The sequence below is a fragment of the Vipera ursinii genome, assembly GCF_947247035.1.
Source record: "Vipera ursinii genome assembly, chromosome: 4".
Lineage (NCBI taxonomy): Eukaryota > Metazoa > Chordata > Lepidosauria > Squamata > Viperidae > Vipera > Vipera ursinii.
The window spans coordinates 9,897,457-9,920,695 of NC_139514.1; the positions used below are offsets into that span (position 1 = coordinate 9,897,457).

Consider the following 23,239-nt stretch of genomic DNA (forward strand, 5'->3'; position numbering starts at 1 on the left):
TGGTTAGTTGTTTTAACTGTCAGGAAGTTTCTCCTTAGTTCTAGGTTGCTTCTCTCCTTGATTAGTTTCCATCCGTTGCTTCTTGTCCTGCTTTCAGGTGCTTTGGAGAATAGCTTGACTCCCTCTTCTTTGGGGCAGCCCCTGAGATATTGGAACACTGCTATCATGTCACCCCTCACCCTTCTCTTCATTAAACTACACATACCCAATTCCAGCAACCGTTCCCTATATGTTTTAGCCTCCAGCCCCCTAATCATCTTGGTTGCTCTTCTCTGTACCCTTTCTAGAGTCTCGACATCTTTTTTACATCGTGGTGACCAAAACTGGATGCAGTATTCCAGGTGTGGCCTTACCAAGGCCTTGTAAAGTGGTATTAGTACTTCACGTGATCTTGATTCTATCCCTCTGTTAATGCAGCCTAGCACTGTGTTGGCTTTTTTGCAAGCTGCAGCACACTGCTGGCTCATACTGAAGTGATTGTCTACTAGGACTCCGAGATCCCTCTCACAGTTACTACTATTGAGCAAGGTATCACCTATACTATACCTACAGCAGGAAATCAGCAATTGGCAACCATTATCAATCAATCAGAATAGAGCTGGAAGGGACCTTGGAGGTCTTCTAGTCCAACCCCCAGCTCAAGCAGGAGACCCTGGCCTACACCATTTCAGGCAAGTGGCTGTCCAGTCTCTTCTTAAAGGATCTCCGGTGATGAAGCACTCACATCTGAAGGCAAAGCTGTTCCACTGGTTAGTTGTCCTCACTGTTAGGAAGTTTCTCCTTAATTCCAGGTTGCTTCTCTCCTTGATTAGTTTTCATCCATTGTTTCTTGTCTCGCCTTCTGGTGCTTTGGAAAATAGGTTGCCACCCCCCTTTTCTTTGTGGCAGCCCTTCAAATAGTGGAACCCTGCTATCATGTCCCCCACTAGTCCTTCTTTTCTTTAGACTTGCCCAGGGGTAGGCAACCTTGGCTCTTTTAATTTAATTTAATTTTGATTCCATTTATATCCCGCCCTTCTCCGAAGACTCAGGGCGGCTTACAAGCTTAGCAGTAGCCTTCATTCTATGTATATGCCTGCTTATTAGGGCTTTCACACACACCCCAGGCGGCATTATTACAAAGTCAGCTTAATGGCCCCCAACAATCTGGGTCCTCATTTTACCTCCCTTGGAAGGATGGAAGGCTGAGTCAACCTTGAGCCTGGTGGGATGCGAACCTGCACTAATTGCAGGCAGCTGGTGTTACTTAGGGAGGCATTAGCCCACTGCTCCACCAAGGCTGCTTTTGACTCGTGGACTTCAACTCCCAGAATTCCTGAGCCAGCATGGCTCAGCTTGGAAACCTCTCCCTTTCCCCTAGCATGGCTGGCTCAGGAATTCTGGGAGTTGAAGTCCACGAGTCATAAAAGAGCCAAGGTTGCCTACCCCTGGACTAGCCAAGCCCAAATCTTGCAACCGTTCATGTTTTACTCGTTGTCTCCGGGCCTTTTTAATCATCCTAGTTGCTCTTCTCTGCACTTTTTCCAAAGTCTCAACAACGTTTTTGTAATGCGGTGACCAAAACTGTAGTCCAGGTGTGGTCTTACTAAGAGGTTTCACAAAGCGGCACTAATACTTCACATGATTTTGATTCTGTGCTTCTGTGTATACAATTAGTCTTACCCCAAAAATAGCTTAGTTCCCAGGTTCAAATCTGACTTTGGTTATTCTCACCAATACACTGTAACTGATGGAAAGCTGGTCTTTTCTTGATGGACATTTTAAAGCCCACTGGCTACATCCGCTCCTTTGGCTATCCTTTGGTGGGGGGACGCAGCAGCGATGGTGGCCCTCCACACCAGTCCAGAATTTTCATGTGGCCTCTTGGAAAACGTAATTGCCCCCCCCCCCCGTTTTAATGGATCCTCCTGGATTCACGGTCTTCCTGTCTGATCTGACCTTGGATCTCGTAGCCATCACCTGAGGTTTGCAAGTGGTTTCCAGGATCTTTCTTGGATCCCCAAATGACAAGTATTGATGAAGATTAGGAAACATAATTTTTCACCATTTTGAGGCAGGACATACATGAGAGGTCTCCTTTAAGTCATAGAACAAAGTTTGAATTATACAGAATACTCTGGAATCTCTTCAAATGATCAAAAAATAAAACAAAATAAAAGTAAAATAGGTCTGTCCTTTTTTCATCATTGTTCCATCCAGCGAAGCTACTGAGTTCCCCACCTCCAACCCCCAAAATATAAAATGGAATCCGGGGGGTCCTTGGTGCCCTCTGAGCTTGCCTGTTTTCTTGCAGATGTTTAACAAATGTTTCACTTAACAGAAATGTGGGGGTCTACAGTGGTTGTACGTTGAGGACTACCTGTATACAGCGGATCCCTTTGTCAGATAGATTCGAGTTTGTTAGAAATGCTGGGCTGAAGTTAGAAAGTTCCACCCAAGGAGAGTTAGGGGGAAACCTCGATTTTGCTAAGTTTCCTGGCTTTCAGCTTCCGTGCAACTGTAAATATTTAACTGTAGTTCTCTATTGTTCTGATTCCTGAATTCCTCTGCCGTGTGAAGAATGTGCAATGACACTACTTAGCTGCAACTCCATCCCCTCTCAAACTCTCCTCTCCTCTCCTGACATCATGCAAGTTACCAAGCAAAAGGTGTAGATTTGAGGCTAGAGGTTTGTGTTTACTATTCCTTTGACAGCAAGAATGCAGAAATATAATTACTCCCTGCTTACTCCCTTGGTGATCTCAATCAGGTTTTCACTGTCCACTACACAGATCCCCGTCCCTTGGCTAACACCTGCCATTTCCTGAGCTAATGCATCTATTTTTCCTCCAGTGTTCTCTGTACAAATCCTGGTTTACAGCAACCTCAATATATAACTCTTCTAACAGGCCACACCTTAAGGGACTCACTGTTTTTTTTCCTCCCATGTCATGCCAAACATTCAGCTTAGAAAAGCAAGTGGGGAAAAAAGGTGCAGACTTCTTATTGAAGTTTTTATTTTTAAATTAGAATATGACCCTTCCTCCATTTGTTGACACCCGCCCCCCCAAATGTGGGCTCTTTTCTGAACAATTTGGAAGCTGCTATACAACCTTTCCTTTTATGTGTCTAAAGCTGGCAGCTGAGACCAGCCCATCCACTCAAAACACACCCCCACCCAATCAGAACACACCCACCATTCAAAACACACTCCCACCCAATCAGAACACACTTTATCCCCCACCCAATCAGAGCACACCTCCACCCACAGAACACACCCCCTCTGGCAGTTTAAAAAAGAGGAACAAACAGCCACATGCTTCTCCCAGAAGAAGGAAGCAGAAGCCACCAGCCTGATGATGACGGATGGGATTCTGTCGAAACGTCGCTCCTACACCTTTAGTTCTACGCGGGGAAAAACCCATGGGGCAAATCTTATTTCCTGTTTCAGCCTAACCCAAGGCCATCTACAGGCAGTGGCCACAGCTCATATTTGTGTAATTTTTTTTTTTTGGCTTGCTAAGAAAGAATGGTAGAGGACAGGAAGGCCTGGAGGAACATTGTCCATAGGGTCGCGATGGGTCGGACACGACTTCGCAACTAACAACAACAACAAAGAATAAAGGGAGACAGTTGGAAATGATCATATCTGTCTCCCTTTATTCTTTGTTAGCAAGCCAAAAAAAAAAAATCACACACACACACACACGTGTGTGTGTGTTTTTTTTCTGAGGTTTTCACGGGTGTTTGTATGTAGATCTTTGGTCATTCAGGTTTTTTCCCATGTGGGAAAAAACCTGAATGACCAAAGATCTACACACACACACACACACACACACACACACAAATTTAGTGACTGTTCCGAGTTACAGTGGCACAGAAAAAAAATGCCTTATGACAGTTTTTCACACCTAAGAAGACTGCAGCATCCCCATGGTCATGTGATCAAAATTCAGACACTTGGCAGCTGGCTCGTATTTATGTCGATTGTCCTTTGGCTCATGTGGTCATCTTTTGTGACCTTCTGACAAGCAAAGTCAAGGGGGTGAAGCCGGATTCATTTAACAACCGTGTAGCTAACTTAAGAACTGCAGTGATTCACTTAACAACTGTGGCAAGACAGGTCGTAAAATGGGCAAAACTCACCTGTCCTACTTAGCAGCAGAAATTCTGGGTTCGATTGTGGCCATAAGGCGAGGCCTACCTGTATTTTCAGCTCATTTTGCCACCCCTCCCCCAATGATAAAGTTGCGGTTTTGCGACTTCCTGAAGATGCCTTACGGACGGATCTTTCTCTCAAAATTCCATCTCAAAGCTGCTCAAAGTGAATCAGACCGTCGTTGAATTTCCACTTGGAACTGAAGTGGGACTGATTGGCTTAACCTTACGATGCTTCCCGAGAGGGGATTTCAGGCATTAAGTTAAAGGATTGGAGAATGGATTATTTAGAAAGGTTGTGAGGTTGGATATGAAGAGGCTGCGCTTGATAAAGTTAGGCTGGACTCAAAGAAGGGATGCCATGGAGTCTTGTAATATTCTTGCAAACTGCCTGCCTTCTACATCCTAGCTGATCTTTTTCTTTGTTTTAAATATGGGTACATTTCATCGCCTTATTTATTTATTCACTCATAATATTTGCATCCATCTTTTCATTCAGAAGCTCAAGGCATTCCCTCTTCCCTCTGAGTGTCTGCGGAGATTCTCAGGTCATCCAAAAGGGCTTTTCCAAAAGGCAACTGACTTTCTTCGGGGGGGGGGGTTCCCCCTTGAAAACATTTCACTTCTCATCCAAGAAGCTTCTTCAGTTCTGAGTCTTTCTCCGAGTGTTCCCCACCTCAGTCCTATGAAAGAGGGTGGGCTGAGAGAGAGAATGACTGGGTCACCCAGGGATCTTCCATGGCTGAGCAGGGAAATGAATCTGGGTCTCACCACTCCTAGGCCTACAATACAGGTATGTCACGGCCCCATTGGAGCACGGTTCGGAGCAGTTGGAACCAGTGTTGACCCAGAATTAGGGGACAGTATAAAGGTAAAGGTTCCCCCGCACATGCGTGCTAGTGGTTTCCGACTCTAGGGGCCGGTGCTCATCTCTGTTTCAAAGCCGAAGAGCCAGCGCTTGTCCGAGGATGTCTCCGTGATCATGTGGCCTGCATGACTGGACGCCAAAGGCGCACAGAACGCTGTTACCTTCCCACCGTAGTGGTCCCTATTTTTCTACTTGCATTTTTTACGTGCTTTCAAACTGCTAGGTTGGCAGAAGCTGGGATGAGTAACAGGCGCTCACTGTTACGTGGCACTCGGGATTCAACCCGCCAAACTGCCGACCTTCTGATCGACAGGCTCAGCGTCCTAACCCACTGAGCCACCGCGTCCCTCAGGGGACAGTATAGGAAATATCAATTGTGAATGTGCAGATGGCCCTACTACTGTCTTTGGGCTCTTGCGTAGTCCTGGATGCAGGGTCATGAAAGGCCAGCAAGGAAAATACCCAATGTCCTAACCCACCCAAGAACATACGATATCTATAGGGAAACACCCAGAAGGGAACATGTTTGTTACTTCTGCTCTCTTATCTACAGTGTGCCAGACTTACTGGGTGAAATCTTTATCATATGCGTGTCAGCTTTGCTGGATAGCTTGCTTATGTAACTAGAAAAGAATAAATACAAAGATTTCTTGTCTTTTGGGGCTGCTCTCATTTAGAGGAGCCCGTCTTTTTGTTCAGTTGAATAAAAAATGTAAAGCTTGAAGGCAACTTCTGGTTTCCTGTATTTTTTTACCAGCAAAACCTCAGAACCTGCATATCACCAGGACCGTCTGTCAGGGATGGCACGTCTCCCTTGGCATATTTGGAGAGGCCAGGAGTTGAGGAGGAGGTCATTCCAGGCCCTGCAGGCATTGGGGGAGGTGGTCAATCAAACAAGAGAGTTGCCTGCCTTCAAAGGATTGGCTGCTGACAAGGCCGCAGATCCCCTCGGATGAGGAACAGCTTCCTCCACCACTCCATCCAAGGGCACGGAGAGTGGAGTGTAGGCAAGGCTACTCAGGAGAAGGTCACCCCGCCCCTCCTTACAAGGAACATCTGGAATGGACTGACTTAAGGAGAAGCCATGGGGAGTTAAGTCTCTTCCAGGAACAATTCTTTGCTTTGGTTTCCACTCTCACCACTTTTGACTCGTGCCTGTTGCCGTTGGCCTTGCCTTGCTTTGAAGACTGCTTTCGCCTTTTGCTTTGCCTTGCCTTGAGGATGGCTTTCTGCCTTTTGTCTTGGACCTCGCCCTTGTCTTGTGGACTCTTTTTGGCCCTTTGCTTTGCTTCGCCTTTAGAACTGCCACTTGCTTTGTACCTTGTCTTTGCCTCGAGGACTGCTGTTTGTCTTGTGCCTGGACTCTTGCCTTGTGGACTCGCTCAGCTGGGTGGACTGGATTCGGAGCCCTGGGCCTTGTCCTGTGAGCGTGCCCCTACTTTGTGGGCTTTATTTGTAATAAAGGGGCTGTTTGGGGGACTGAGAGTGGCTGCCTTCAGGGTAGCATGGTTGTTGAAGGGGGAATGGCTGGAACATTGATTGAGAATAATAAAGGACTCTCTAGAGCAGGGGTCCCCAACTTCCAGTCTGTGGACCAGCACCAGGCCGCAGCATGCCAGAAACGGGGCAGCACGAACAAGCGAAGCCCCATCCATGAGATGCAGGCAGGATGCAAAACCACGCTCCCTCCAGTCCGCGGAAAAAACATGGAACTGGTCCCTGGTGTCCAAAAGTTTGGGGGCTGCTGCTCTAGAAGCCTGCCTTGCTTGGACCACCTGGGTCATAACCAGATAGTCCTTGATGCACGGCCAATCATTTAGCGACCATTTGAAGCCACGACGGCACTGAAAAAAGTGACTTGCGACTGGCCATCACATTTACAAATGTAGCATCCCGACAACCATGCGATCAAAATTCGGGTATGCGTTTACAGTGGGTCGCAGCGTCTTTCTTTTGTCAGGTGGCAAAAGGCGATCACATGACCCTGGGACCCAGCCACAGTCATAAATATGAGTCAGTTGGCAAGTGTCTGAATTTTGATCACTTGACCGTGGGGATGCCATGACGGTTTTAAGCCTGAAAAATGGTCGTCACTTTTTTCACTGCAGCTATAATTCCGAATGGTCACGAAACGAAGTGCAATAAATCGAGGACTACACTCCCCTACGATGCTGATACTTACATTGGATTTGGAAAGTAAAGGCAGTGGTTTCTCCAAATCCTTCGCCTCGTCTAAGCTGGCACTGCCATTTTGGCAGCCTCTGGTTGGCTTTTGATCCCTGTCTAATTAACTGAAATTGACTGAAGATATTGGAAATTCTTTATTTTCTCCTATTGAATCTGTAGCAGTTTTGGCTTTCTTTTTCAAGTTGCTTTATTCGTCTGCCAGCACAGGGAAGAATTTTATTATTATTTTACTTCCACTACATACTCCTGTCTCCTGTCCAATCAACCAATGTTATTTCCTGGGATTTGAGGAAAGTTCAAAAGTCCCAGAGATTCTTCTGAAAAAGCAGCCAAAGAAGCAAGTCTCCATCTCTAATTGCCTTTGTGTAATTTGGGCAGATTGTCAAAGCCTGTAATAACTTGGCTTTCTTTCTTTCTCTCTCTTTTTTTTTGCATATCCAGAAGGAGTGTATTTCATTTTTTTATGCTTTTCAGATTTAAATAGTCATAAATTATCAGGAAAAGGAGAAAAGCCAGGAAGGAAAAAAAAGACAGGCTTTTGGTATAAGTGGTTAAAGTAAAGCTGTTGATTTTTATATATAAAAAAACAAAAACAAAAAAAATTGCGCTCAAATCTTCAAGCAGTCCTTGGAAAGCCTCAGATGCTTTCAGCTAAATGATTCTTTGTTGTATTCAAACCTTGTCCCATAAGGATTGCGCCTATTGCTTTGTTTGTGTACGGCTTTGGAGATTCCACGAGGACCGCAGCAAAAAACACCAACTGTTTTCCTGGGGAGACCAAGGAGAGAAATCATCAAACTCATTAATGCAAAATAATAATAATAATAACACTGTGCCCATCCTTCTCCTTCCCTTCGTTGGCTTGTAAAGCTAACAGTTGTGGCGGAATATAGTCTGGATTCCCAGAAGGGGGAGAGGAGCAACAGGAAGCTCATTTTAGATAGTTTGCATGGGAGAAAGTGGGTGAAGACAGCTTCTCCCTAAGAGTTCCCAGAGTATATGCTTTATGGCAGGGGTCCCCAAGCCACGGTCCGTGGACTGGTATCGGACCGCGGCATGCCAGCAACCAGTCTGCACAAACAAGCAAAGCCCCATCCATGAGATGCAGGCAGCACACAAAACTACATGCCCTCTGGTCCGCGGAAATACTTCTCTCCACGGAACCGGTCCCTGGTGCCCAAAAGTTTGGGGACCTCTGCTTTATGGTACAAATCATCTTCTTTAGTTTGGCCAGATTCTGTGTGGAACAATAAATGAAACTGGTTTTTTGAGCCTGAAGTTCTGACGGCTAGAACACATTGACACAGACAAAGACACGTGCACGTAGTCACATGCTCACATTTTGAGTTCTTGGCAACTGGCTTCTATTTACAGCCATTCGGAGCATCCCATAGTCATGTGACAATGACTTTTGGGTTTTGTGGGTTGGTTTTTTTGCTGGTTTCCAGGGTTTACATCTGGTTTCCAGCAAAAAAAAACACCAACTAGATAAAGACTATAAAAGGTTACTGGTGACCCACTTAATGGCCGCAATGACCTACCACTGTAATTCCAAGCTCCATTACAGTTGTAAGTTGAGGACTAGTTGTAATAGTCTACTTTTGACTTAATAAGCTTAATTCCATTTGTTAGCAGCATATTATTTCCCTTCCTTATTCTGGAATCAAACCTCTGGGCATCTACTAACTTGTCCCGAGTCATTGCTTTCTGCATCCTAATGTGTGTTCTTTGTTGTTGTTGTTAGCTGCGAAGTCGTGTCCGACCCATCGCGACCCTATGGACAATGTTCCTCCAGGCCTTCCTGTCCTCTACCATCTTCTGGAGTCCATTTAAGCTCACGCCTACAGCTTCAGTGACTCCATCCAGCCACCTCATTCTCTGTCGTCCCCTTCTTCTATTGCCCTCGATCTTTCCCAGCATTAGGCTCTTCTCCAGTGAGTCCTTCCTTCTCATTAGGTGGCCAAAGTATTTGAGTTTTAGCTTCAGGATCTGGCCTTCTAAAGAGCAGTCAGGGTTTATCTCCTCTAGGACTGACCGGTTTGATCGCCTTGCAGTCCAAGGGACTCGCAGGAGTCTTCTCCAGCACCATAGTTCAAAGGCCTCAATTCTTTGGCGCTCAGCCTTTCTTATGGTCCAACTTTCACTGCCATACATTGCAACTGGGAAGACCATAGCCTTGACTATACGCACTTTTGTTGACAGGGTGATGTCTCTGCTTTTTAGTGTGCTGTCTAGATTTGCCATGGCTTTCCTCCCCAGGAGCAAGCGTCTTTTAATTTCTTGGCTACAGTCCCCATCTGCAGTGATCTTGGAGCCCAGGAAAATAAAATCTGTCACTACCTCCATTTCTTCCCCATCTATTTGCCAGGAATTGAGAGGGCCAGATGCCATGATCTTGGTTTTCTTAATGTTAAGTTTCAACCCAAGTTTTGCACTCTCCTTCTTCACCCGCAACAAGAGGCTCTTTAGTTCTTCTTCACTTTCTGCCATTAGAGTGGTATCATCTGCGTATCTTAGGTTGTTGATATTTCTTCCGGCAATCTTAATTCCAACTTTTGATTCATCTAGCCCTGCCTTTCTCATGATGTGCTCTGCATATAAGTTAAATAGGCAGGGTGACAGTATACAGCCTTGCCGGACTCCTTTCCCAATTTTGAACCAATCAGTGGTTCCGTGTCCAGTTCTCACTGTTGCTTCTTGACCCGCATATAGGTTTCTCAAGAGACAAATAAGATGGTCTGGTACTCCCATCTCTTTAAGAACTTGCCACAGTTTGTTATGATCCACACAATCAAAGGCTTTAGCATAGTCAATGAAGCAGAAGTAGATGTTTTTCTGGAACTCCCTAGCTTTCTCCATGATCCAGCGTATGTTGGCAATTTGATCTCTAGTTCCTCTGCCTCTTCGAAATCCTGCCTGTACTTCTGGTAGTTCTCGATCCACATACTGCTGAAGTCTAGCTTGTAGGATTTTAAGCATGACTTTACTAGCATGAGAAATGAGTGCAATGGTGCGATAGTTTGAACATTCTTTGGCACTGCCTTTCTTTGGAATTGGAATGTAAACTGATCTTTTCCAATCCTGTGGCCACTGTTGAGTTTTCCAAATTTGCTGGCAAATTGAGTGTAGCACTTTTACTGCACTGTCTTTTAAGATTTTGAATAGCTCAGCTGGAATACTGTCACCTCCACTAGCTTTGTTGTTGCTCAGCTTTTCTAAGGCCCACTTCACTTCACATTCTAGGATGTCTGGCTCGAGGTCAGTGACCAACTCATTGTGATTATCTGGGACATTAAGCTCATTCTTGTATAGTTCTTCTGTGTAATTTTGCCACCTCTTCTTAATCTCTTCTGCCTCTGTTAGGTCCCTGCCATTTTGGTCCTTTATCATGCCCATTTTTGCATTAAACGTTCCCTTCATCTCTCCAATTTTCTTGAAAAGATCTCTGGTCCTCCCTATTCTATTGTTTTCTTCTATTTCTTTGCACTGTTCATTTAAGAAGGCATTCTTATCTCTTCTAGCTATTCTCTGGAATTCTGCATTCAATTGGGCATATCTATGTTTTTCTCCCTTGCCTTTTGCTTCCCTCCTTTCCTCAGCTATTTGCAAAGCTTCCTCAGACAGCCATTTTGCTTTCTTGCATTTCTTTTTCTTTGGGATGGTTTTGGTTGCTACCTGTTGTACAATGTCGCGAACCTCTGTCCATAGTTCTTCAGGCACTCTGTCTATCAGATCTAATTCCTTAAATCTATTTGTCACCTCTACTGTATATTCAACAGGGATATGATTTAATTCATACCTGAGTGGCCTAGTGCTTTTCCCTACTTTCTTCAGTTTAAGCTTAAACTTTGCAAGGAGAAGCTCATGATCTGAGCCACAGTCAGCTCCTGGTCTTGTTTTTACTGACTGTATAGAGCTTCTCCATCTTTGGCTGCAGAGCATATAGTCAATCTGATTTCTGTGTTGACCGTCTGGTGATGTCCATGTGTAGAGCCGTCTCTTGGGTTGTTGGAAAAGAGTGTTCTTATTGCCAGCTAAATTTGAAGGATTCATAGCATATCCCCATCAGATCTTAGAACCATATAAAGTCACTGAGTTCATTTATTAAACACATTTCTATAGCCCCCCGTTTCCGAAAAGGAACTCTTTCTAAGCAAAGAACTTCGCATTGCTCTGTATTAATTTTCATTCTGCTACTTTCAAGACTGATTTGAATTTTCTGTCTTTCTTCTAGCATATTCACTATCTCGCCCCATCAATTGCAAATTGAATCAATTGCAGATTTAATAAGCAGTCCCTCTGCCTCTTCACTGAAATTTAAATGAAACTATTAAAGAACAGAGGATCTAGGACTGATCCTCATGGCATTCCTCTCCAAACTTCTCTTAAGAGAAGAGAAGTTATCGAATGAAAACCTGAGATAAGATTCATCTGGCAAGTTATGTTTTCGGCAAAGCCATACTGAGTTATGCTAATTGCTACAGGTTTTTTTCCCCCAATATACTTTCTGTTACAGAATGTTTTAAATAGTGACATTCTTATGGGGGAAGTTGACCATGGGAATAGAATCCAGGCTCAGACCAAGTTTTATTCATTTTCCAATTTTCATATGTGATTTGGAATAAAACCTGCATTTTTCAGAATTTTTATCCTGTGCCGGGGACAAGGGGAGAAGTCACCCATCTCCCCAAACTCATAAAGCTTGAATTTGTGTGATCAGTACAGCCGTCAAAGAGGTATCACAGGTAGACTTATGACCGTAATTGAGCTTAACATTTGCTGAGAAATTTGTTAAGTGAAGTTTTGCCCCATGTTACGACCTTTCTTGCCACAGTTGTTACTTGAGTCAGTGCAATTGTTAAGTAAGTGAATCTGGATCGCCCTTGACTTTGTCCTGGAGTCATGTGACCCCATTGACAGTCACAAAAGGGGAATCGCGTGACCCCAGGACACTGCAACGGTCATAATTATGAGTCAGTTGCCAAGCGGCTGAATTTTGATCACTTGACCCAGGTGGATGATCAAACGGTCATATCTATCTATCTATCTATCTATCTATCTATCTATCTATCTATCTATCTATCTATCTATCTATCTATCTATCTATCTATCTAATCATCTATCTATCTATCTATCTATCTATCTATCTATCTATCTATCTATCTATCTAATCTATCTATCTATCTATCTATCTATCTATCTATCTATCTATCTATCTATCTATCTATCTATCTATCTATCTAATCTATCTATCTATCTATCTAATCTATCTATCTATCTATCTATCTATCTATCTATCTATCTATCTATCTATCTATCTATCTATCTATCTAATCTATCTATGTTCCTATCTATCTATCTCTATCTATCTATCTAATCTATCTATCTCTCTATCTCTCTATCTCTCTATCTATCTATCTATCTATCATCTATCTATCTATCTATCTATCTTCCTATCTATCTATCTCTATATATCTATCTAATCTCTCTATCTCTCTCTCTATCTCTCTATCTCTCTATCTATCTATCTATCTATCTATCTATCTATCTATCTATCTATCTATCTATCTTCCTATCTATCTATCTCTATATATCTATCTAATCTCTCTCTCTCTCTCTCTCTCTCTCTCTCTCTCTCTCTCTATCTATCTTCCTATCTATCTATCTATCTCTATATATCTATCTAATCTATCTATCTCTCTATCTCTCTCTCTCTCTCTCTCTCTCTCTCTCTCTATCTATCTATCATCTCTCTCTCTCTCTCTCTCTCTCTCTCTCTCTCTCTCTCCACCTATCATCTATCGAGAGAGAGAGAGAAAAGAGAGAGAGGGAGGGAGTGATAATTAGAAGAGAATTTCTGCAGTCCCTTGATCATTTTAATGGTCTCAGCTCATCCTCCCCAACTCTATTATTTTCTTTGGTTGCCTAAATCACGTCATTCCATCTTTGGCTATGCAACATATTTGTTTGAAAGCAGCTATATATTTGGGGTGATCTCTTCTTAATGGCCTCAAGAATTTGCTTTTTTCCGTAGCAGTTGCTATGAAAAACTATTGCTTATAGCTCAAAGTTCTCGTGCCTGATCTATCTCCACCGCCTTGTTCTGCGGGAGAAAGAAATCCTCATAACAAAACTAGTCCCGAGAGATCTTTTTGGGGGGATGATAAATTAATTGTTGGCATCTGTCCCTCTTAGATGGGTCTAGACTTCCAGCGTTCCTCTGGGTGACTAATTAATTAAATCGGTCTGGCGCTTGACGAGGCTGATCTTGGATTGACAGGACCGACCACAAGTCTTATGCCCATAATCTCCTGTGGGAGAGTCACAATTAATAATCCTTTTAACGTTGCCAGGAACATTTCATGGTGACAGCATCAATGCCAGATGTTCTTATCGCTTCCTAATCATTACTGTCATTTTGAAATAAGATGATTCTAAGATGGCACCAGTTACCTCTTCTCTAGATTAGTTTTACACAGTGATTAATGAACTCTTAAGAATCCTGTTTGGGTTGCTAAGCTTCACCTGAAGATCATTATAATTGACATAACTTTTTTTCCCAAGGTACACAGCAGTGCTATATTAATCATACATCTGCAGTCATAGAACATAGAATCATAGTGTTGGAAGGGACCTTGGAGGTCCTCTAGTCCAGGGGCTTTTCAACCTTTTCACCCATTGTACCACTTTTAGGATACGGCGACATCCGAGTACCACCAGTCGCCTAGCAAGGTGTCAAAAACTTGATGACCAAAAAAAAAAAAGAAAGAAAGAAAAAAAAGTGATGAAGTACAGGTAGTCCTCGACTTACAACAGTTCGCTTAGTGACTGTTCAAAGTTACAACGGCATTGAAAAAAGTTCCCCCCAAGCCACACACCTGCCTGCCTGCCTGCCTGGTGGTGCTCTTCCTCCTGTCTGAGGTTTTCATTGTTGTGAGCATTTCTGTTGAGGATTGACAGTGGGGGTGGGGTGGGGGTGTGTTTTGTTTTTATTCCCCCTGTCTGCTGGGTGGTTGCAGCAGGTTTTGGTCATTTCACATGACCCTGGGACACTGTGACCATCATAAATATGAATCAGTTGCCAAGCATCTGAATGTAAATCACAAGACCCTGGAGATGCTGCAACCTTCCAGCTGATCGGCGCTTCTTCTGGGCTCAGCAGAAGTGCCAGGATCAGCGCAGAGCTCCAGCTGGAGCCTGGCGCTGATTCTGACACTTCCGCTGAGCCTTGACAGCCCTGCAGCTCCAGCTGTCTCTCGCTCTGGCTTGTGCGGTGCTGCCATCGGTTCAACTCCTTCCCCTCTACCACTTCTCTAGGATGGTCACGTACCACCTGCCAGGTGCAAATGTACCACAGGTGGTACCTGTACCACTGGTTGAAAAGCCCTGTTCTAGTCCAATCTCCTGAGCAAGCAGGAAACCCTACACAGGTAATCCTTGACTTAACAACAGTTAAATCATTCAAAGTTTCACTGGCACTGGAAAAAGTGACTATTGTTTTTCAGTTACAACCTTTGCCACATCCCCATGGTCGTGTGATCAAAATTCAGATGCTTCGCAACTGGTTCATATTTATGACCGTTGCTGTGTCCCAGAGTCATGTGATCATGTTTTGCGACCTTCTGACTTACAAAGTCAATGGGGAAGCCAAACTCACTTAACAATCGGGTTACTAACTTATCAACTCCAGTAATTCACTTAACAACCCTGTCAAGAAAACTCATAAAGTGGGGCAAAACTTACTTAACAAATGTCCCACTTAACAACACAAATATTGGGCTCAGTTGTGGTCGTAAGTTGAGGACTGCCTATACCATTCTGGACAAACGGCTGTCCAGTCTCTTCTTGAAAACCTCAGTAATGGAGCATCACAACTTCTGGAGGCAAGCCTACACATTTGTTCGAAAGCAGTTATGCATTTGGTGTGATCTTTTCTTAATGACCTCGAGACAACATTTGCTCTATCATGCAATTTTTGCTTATAACTCAAAGTTTTCATGCCTGATCTGTCTCCACAGCCTGGAAGCCTTGTTCTTCAGGAGAAAGAGATTCTCATAACAAAACAGGTGCAGAGACATCTTTTTTGGGTTGACACATTAATAGCTGGCAACTGACATGTATTTATGATGGTTGCAGCACCCTCTTATGTGTCACTCTATCATCTCTTTTTGTAACATATTGACACTAGCTTTAACCAAATCCTTCTTGGATTCAACTCCTGGATCCACGGATGGATGGATGGATGGGTAGATAGATAATGGGTAGGAAGGTAGGTAGGTAGGTAGGTAGACAGACAGACAGACAGATGAATGGCTTGGTAGCCTAGTGGTGAAAATGCTCGCCTCCACTGAGAAGGTTGAGAGTTCAAACCTAAGCAGTGGCAGATGTTTCTCTCCTAGGGTACAAAGAAAAAATATCTGTTGCGAACTCTACATGGTGTAAGGAAGGACAACTGGCCAGTAAACACTCAGTTCTAGTTGCCCCAGACTCTACCTCGAACTAAGGGATTACAGGGTTGAAAAAAGTGAGTTGGTTAGATGATAGATAGATAGATAGATAGATAGATAGATAGATAGATAGATAGATAGATAGAGACAGACAGACAGACAGACAGACAGACAGACAGACAGACAGAAATATAGACAGATAGATTAGATAGATAGAGATATAGACAGATAGATTAGATAGAGATATAGACAGATAGATTAGATAGGATAGATAGATACAGAGATAGATAGACATAGATAGATAGAGATAAAGATAGATAGATAGATAGATAGATAGATAGAAAGACAGATAGACAGAGATATACAGATAGATTAGACAGATACAGACATAGATATAGAGATAGATTAGATAGATAGATATAGATAAAGATAGAAAGACAGATAGATATATATATATATAGACAGATTAGATAGGATAGATAGATAGATACATAGACACGGATAGATATAGATAGACAGACAGATAGATAGATAGATAAACAGACAGAGATAGATTAGATAATTAGATAGATAGACAGAGATAGAGATATAGACAGATTAAATAGATAGATAGATAGATATAGACAGTGGGTTTTTTTTAAAAAGAAAAAGGTGCCGGAACTCACACATGTCATACAACCCGCCTTGCCTACCCTACAGGGTTCCATCCAAAAAAGGTGCCGGAACTCCGTTCTGAGCATTCTATGACAAAAAAAGCCCTGGATATAGATATAGACAGATTAGATAGGGTAGCTGCATTCATTAACCCACTCTAAAACTGTGCGGACCCTAAAACTAGCAAAACTAGCATTTATTTATTTATTTATTTTATTATATTTATATACCGCCCTTTCCCGAAGGACTCAGGGCGGTTTACAGGGTGATTAAAACGAAAAATACAAAAGTTAAAAACAATTAAAAAAATTATATCAATCCCTGAACAAATAAAAACCCCAGTTAAAATTAAAATTAAAATTCTCAGCATGAAGCTAAGAGGGCTGAATGCCCCTGATGACACAATATTGGGGGGAGGGGGGGAGAAGGGTCATTGTTTGCTTTCCTGCAACATCAAGAGCTTTAAGAAAGCCACAAATTTTCTCTGGTGTTGAATGCCCCAAGACCAGCTGCTGAAGAATGGCACGGCCACAAAATCTTCCACGTAGTTCTTCTCCGAATGAGAACTGTAAAGCAGCGGAAGAGAAGTTCGCTTTCAACCTCACGGCGCTCAACATTTTAACTGAGCAAATGACAGCCTTGGTGATGGCTATGAGCATGATGTTACCCATTCAGATGTGGAGCTGCAAAAAAGAGGGTGGAAGGAAGCCAGACAAAGCCTAGACCCGTGTTGGCGAACCTATGGTACGTGTGCCACAGGTGGCATGCAGAGCCCTCTCTGTGCGCAAGCGCACCGTCGCCTCAGTCCTAGGCCTTCAGCTGGGTTTTATAAAACCTTTTCGCTTTAGGCCTCCACCGCCGTGTGCAAAAAAAAAAAAAGGTTCAATCAATAAATTTCAGCTTCTTGCAGGAAAAAAAAGATCTCGCAAAGTTGGAATTGATTGAACTTTTTAGTCCCACCCAGTCTGCCGTTACCACCGCAGCCACGCCCACCCCATGGGTCACGCTCACCCAATGGGACACACCCACCCAATGGGCCACGCCCACCCAGTACCCGACAATACGTAAGTGGGTTTTGGGTTTCAGTTTGGGCACTCGGTCTCTAAAAGGTTCGCCGTCACTGCCCTAGAATGTTCAGTGCAAGCTAAGTAGGTGCCAGTAGGTGGCAAGTCCTCTGCTTGACAGAGCTAAACTAAGCAGGATGAAAAAAAAATCCAATGGAATGATTTCCTGCCTAAAAACATTTGTACCGTGCTAAAAATATGCTAATCTTTTTTTAAAAGGCCAGGTGTTTAATTCTCCAGCAAGCTAATTTAGCTGCCTCTTTTAGCATCTGGTGGAACCCAGCCACAGCGGAGCAGAACCCTGGTGGCACAGTGGTTAGAAAGCAGTATTTCAGGTAAACTTTACCCACAGCCTGGAGTTCAATCCTGACCGGGGTGGGTGGGGAGTCAAGGCTGACTCAGCCTTCCATCCTTCTCAGATCGATAAAATGAGGACCCAGATTGTTGGGGGCAACAGGATGAGTGTAAACCACTTTGAGAGGGCTGTAAAGCACTGTGAAGCAGCATGTAAGTCTAAGTCTAAGTGCTATTGCTAAGTAGGAAGGAAGGAAGGAAGGAAGGAAGGAAGGAAGGAAGGAAGGAAGGAAGGAAGGAAGGAAGGAAGGAAGGAAGGAAAGAAGGAAGAAGCCATGGTGGCACAGTGGTTAGAAAGCAGTATTGCAGGCAAACTCTGCCCACAGCCTGGAGTTCAATCCTGAGGGGGCTCAAGGTTGACTCAGCCTTCCATCCTTCGCAGATCGATAAAATGAGGACCCAGATTGTTGGGGGCAACAGGCAAATAATGCTTACATTCTAAACAGTGACTGTTTCAAGTTACAGCAGCACCGGACAAAATGACTTATGTCTGTTTCTCACACTTACGACCATTGCAGCATCCCCCGTGGTCACGTGATCATAATGTGGAAGCTTGGCAACTGGCTCATATTTATAACAGTTGCAGCATCATCACAGTCATGTGAGCTTGCGAAATTGACCAAGCAAAGTCAACGGGGAAGCCACATTAACAACCATGTGACTAATGTGACAAGTGCAGTGATTCGCTTAATGACTGTGGCAAGAAAGGTCATAAAATGGGGCAATGCTCAATCAACACCTATCTCACTTATTGACAGAAAGTTTAGTGTAACGATGGTCAGAGGTTGAGGACTACCTGTACAGGTATATATTTCCTCCCCTAATGTGTCTTTGTTAAAAAAAATATCTCTTTATCAGTTATATTATATAAATTACTGCCTCTAACACAGATAATAATAATAATAATAATAATAATAATAATAATAATAATAATAATAATAATAATAATAATAATAAGTTGGAAGGGACCTTGGAGGTCATCTAGTCCAACCTCCCTGCTCAGGCAGGAAACCCTACACCATTTCAGACAAGTGGCTGTCCAGTCTCTTCTTAAAAACTTCCAGTGTTGGAGCATTCACAGCTTCTGGAGGCAGGTTGTTCCACTGGCTAATTGTTCTGACTGTCAGGAAGTTTCTCCTTAGTTCTAGGTTGCTTTGTTTCAGTTGTTACAGCTGTGTTTGGAGTCAACACCAACAACCTTGAACAGCTATCCAAGTGCTACGAAAAGCCTTGCTGATAAGTGTCCCACTGAGAAAACATCTCTACTGCAGTCTTTCCTTGCACTCGCAGACACACAGACACACATGCCACATTCTGAGATTTAGGTGCAAGGGAAACGCAACATGCAATTAATTACAAATTCACGGCTGGACAGTTGGAGTGGATAATGCTTCTAAATTATTGCATTTCTAGACAATAGTGTTCTGAACCAGCCCTCTTCTGGCCTTGTAAAGGCAAACCCCTATTTAAGAAGAAGAGACTGGAGAGCTTCCAAGGCTAAAAGGCATCTGCCAAGATTTAATTACGCAGTTAACAAAAACACAAGAGCTTGTCTTCTCAAGCGGAAAAGTTGCTTTCAGCAACCCGCCCCTCCCCAAACACTCCTTTTATAGAGAGCTCAGGGCGTGGTCTCCCTGTGCCTCCTCCCGAGGAGTCTCACAGCCTTTCTTTGTTTGTTCCTGCTCGACTGCCTCCTGCGTCGGGCGTCCTTGAACAGGGCCAGCTGTGGGTCATCTTCCTCCGCACTCTCGGGCTCACGCAGCTGAGAAGAGGTCCCCGGCTGAGGACTCTGCAAAGCCTCCAAATCATCATCAGCCGGTTCGTTTCCCTCCTCCCCCACATCTGAGTCATCCGATACATCGGAGCCGGCTGTCGGACCCACAGGCTGGCCCTGAGTCACAACACTATCCCGCACCGCAGGGCCCTTCCCCCGGGTCTGCCGATCCGGATGCGGTCGGGATGGGAACTGTTCGTGAAAAGCAGTCACCAACGCAGGGGCATGAACGGCGGTCGCATCTTCCCATGTGAAGTCCTCCGGCCCGTACCCTTTCCACTCGATCAGGTACTGGAAGCGACCTTTCAGCCAGCGGGAATCCCTGATGCTGGCGACCTCGTACTCGGGGGTGCTGTCGCCATCACGAGGTCCTGATGGGGGAGGTTCCGCTTGGCGAAGTGGACAAGCCGGTTGTTCGGGGACCAACAAGGACCGATGGAAGACGGGGTGCACGCGCAGGGAATGTGGCAGAGTTAAACGATAGGCGACCGGGTTGATGACGGCCTCGACTGGGAACGGTCCAAGGTAACGGTGGTCCAACTTCCTCGCCGGCCGAGTGGATGGTAGGTTCCTGGTGGACAGCCAGACCCGATCCCCCACCGATAATGGAGGCGTATCCCTTCTCGACCGATCGGCGAACCTCTTGTAGTCGGCCTTGGCCTTCTCCAGCTGCCGTCGCACCAACCGATGGATCGCCTGTAACTCCGCCATGAATTCGTTCGCTGCCGGCTCCGGTGAGTCCACGGGAGAAAGGGGGAAAAACCGGGGGTGATAACCCACGTTGGCCAAGAACGGTGTCATCTGCGTGGAGGTGTGCTGCGAGTTGTTAAAGGCAAACTCGGCTATGGCCAAATAGTCCACCCAATTGTCCTGCTGCAGGTTAAAGTAGCAGCGCAGATACTGCTCTAAGATGCCGATGACCTTCTCGGTACCCCCGTCGGTCTGAGGATGATGCGCGGACGAGAGGCAAACCTTAATGTCCAACGCCCGCATCAACTCCTGCCAGAAGCGGGCTGTAAACTGGCCCCCCCTATCGGAGACGACTCTATCGGGAAGGCCATGCAGCCGGAACACCTGTTGGATGAACATGCGACTAGTGGCGCGAGCTGACGGTAAGCCGCGACAGGGGATGAAGTGCGCCATCTTGGTCAACATGTCCACCACAACAAACACTGTTGTGAAGCCGGAGGATGGGGGTAGATCCGTCAGAAAGTCCATGGACACAGCCCCCCAGGGTCTCTTGGGCGTTGGCAAAGGCTGCAGTAAACCAGGCGGGGCCCCTGTCGCTGACTTGGCCTGCCTGCATGGGACGCAGGAGGTGACATAAGACTGGACATCGTGTCGGACTCGGGGCCACCAGAATGTACGGGAGACCAGGTTCAGAGTCTTGAACAGGCCAAAATGCCCCGCAGCCGGGTTATCATGACATTGGCTGAGGACGAGTCCCCTGAGTGGCCCTCCTGGAACATAGAGCCGGTCACGATAATACAAGAGTCCATCCGTGACCGACCAAGGCGAATCTGGCCCCACCTCTTCCTTCCGCTGAGCCACCCACGCCTCCTGCTGCTGCGCCTCCCGGATCCGAGCCCGTATATCCACCGGCTCCCGCACCGCAGCAAAAGACTCGACGGGGATCACTGTCCTGGGCGGAAGCTTGTCTTCCACTCGGGTGTACTCGGGCTTCCTGGACAGAGCATCCGCTCTCTGGTTGTGCCCGCTTGGTATGTACCGCACCCGGAAGTCAAACCTCGCAAAGAAGAGGGACCACCGGATCTGGCGTTGGTTCAAATTCCGAGCGGTCTGCAGGCTTTCCAGATTCTTGTGGTCCGTCCGGACCTCGATTTGATGCCGTGCCCCCTCCAGATGATGCCTCCAAGCCTCGAACGCCGCCTTGATGGCCAGCAGCTCCTTCTCCCAGATGGTATAGTTGCGCTCCGAGGGATTCAATTTCCGAGAGTGATACGCGCAAGGGAAAAGGGTACCGTTGGGCGTCGCTGCCTGGAGTAACACGGCCCCAATGGCAATGTCGGAGGCGTCCGCCTCCACGACAAACGGCCGTTGCGGGTCAGGATGCTTCAAGATGGGCTCCTTCATGAAGGCGTCCTTCAAAGCTTGGAACGCCTGTTGTTCGGGGGCGTTCCACTGGAACCGAGTCTTCTTCTGCAGGAGCCGGGTGAGGGGGGCTGTCAAGGCAGCAAAGCCAGGGATGAATGTCCGATAGTAGTTGGCAAATCCAAGAAGTCGCTGAACATCCTTCACGCGACGCGGGGGTTGCCAACTCTGCAACGACTCAACTTTACTCGGTTCCATGGCGATGCCCTCAGGAGAAATGCGGTGACCCAAGAAATCAATGGTCACCTGGTAGAACTGGCACTTCTCCAACTTGGCAAACAGCCGATGTTTCCGGAGGCGCTGCAGGACCTGACGGAGATGCTGATGATGCGCTTCACGCGACGGGGAGTAAATCAGGATGTCGTCCAGGTAAATCACAACAAACTGGTCCAACAGATCCCGAAAGATGTCATTCATAAAATGCTGAAACACAGCGGGGGCGTTGGTCAGGCCAAACGGCATCACCGTGTACTCGAAATGTCCATAGCGAGTACCAAACGCCGTCTTCCACTCATCACCCGGCCGAACCCTGACGAGGTTGTAAGCTCCACGCAGGTCCAGTTTCGTGAAGATCTTAGCCTCCCGGAGTAGATTCCAAGAGCTCGGGGATGAGGGGCAGCGGGTAGCGGTTACGCACCGTGATAGCGTTGAGTTTCCGGTAGTCACAGCAAAGCCGTAACTCGCCCGACTTCTTTTTGACGAAGAGCACGGGCGCAGACACTGGCGAGGACGAGGGCCGGATGAAACCACGAGCCAAGTTCTTTGTCAGGAAGTCCCGCAATGCAGCCAACTCGGGCTCCGACATGGAGTACAAACGCCCCACTGGGAGAGGCGCATCAGGGACTAGGTCAATGGAGCAGTCTTAGGGCCTGTGCGGGGGTAATTGGTCCGCCTCTGACTCGCTGAACACGTCAGCAAAGTCGGACAGTTCGGGAGGCAAGGAAACCCCTGGGGAACCCTCCACCTGGCCGGCACAGATATGGCGGGTGTGGTCCACGCACTGCAAACTTGGGAAGGTGACCAAGTTCTGAGACCAATAGATCTGTGGATCATGCGCCCGGAGCCACGCCAGTCCCAAGACCACGGGGAAGTGCAGTTCCGAAGTGACGTAGAACTGAATGGCCTCCACATGGGTACTGATGGCCATACACACGGGTTGCGTGGCGGCCGTAATAGGCCCGGACAGGAGCACTCGACCATCGATGGTCTCCACAAGCATGGGCGGATCCACTGGACACTGGGGAACAGCCCATTTGGCCACAAAGGCCGAATCCATAAAGTTAGTGGTAGCCCCAGAGTCAATTAAGGCATGGACCGGAATCCCCTCTGGCTTGCCAGGAAGGATCAGACGTGCCTCCAAAATCAAATGCCGTGAAGGTTCACAGGCACCGTCGGAACGGCATCGCTCGGCGTGGTCGTTGTGGGTCGCCCGATCTTTCACACCGTCTAGATCGGGCTCGGGCCGTTTCCCGACAGCAAAGCAGGGGACTTTCTCAGGGCCGGCTTGGTCACTGATGCCCGCTGACGCTTCTTTGGACAAGAAGCAGCCAAATGTCCAGGGTCCCCACAGTAAAAACACAACCCCTCCGATCGTCGTCTGTCCATTTCCGTCACCGATAGACGGGACCTGGCGGCACCCAGC

At 46.0% G+C, this 23,239-nt stretch overlaps 1 protein-coding gene across 1 annotated transcript in view; it reads right to left on the reverse strand.

The window, feature by feature from the left end:
* Window positions 1-7,487: 7,487 nt before the first annotated feature.
* The window catches only part of NOX4 (NADPH oxidase 4), a gene marked incomplete at its 5' end in the record, with an annotated part of 138,434 nt that continues 122,682 nt past the window's right edge, over window positions 7,488-23,239 (reverse strand). The window contains one exon of the mRNA XM_083362136.1: window positions 7,488-7,960. Within this exon, the coding sequence (XP_083218262.1) occupies window positions 7,840-7,960 (121 nt within the window). The 3' untranslated portion in view covers window positions 7,488-7,839. The remainder of the gene's footprint in view (window positions 7,961-23,239) is intronic.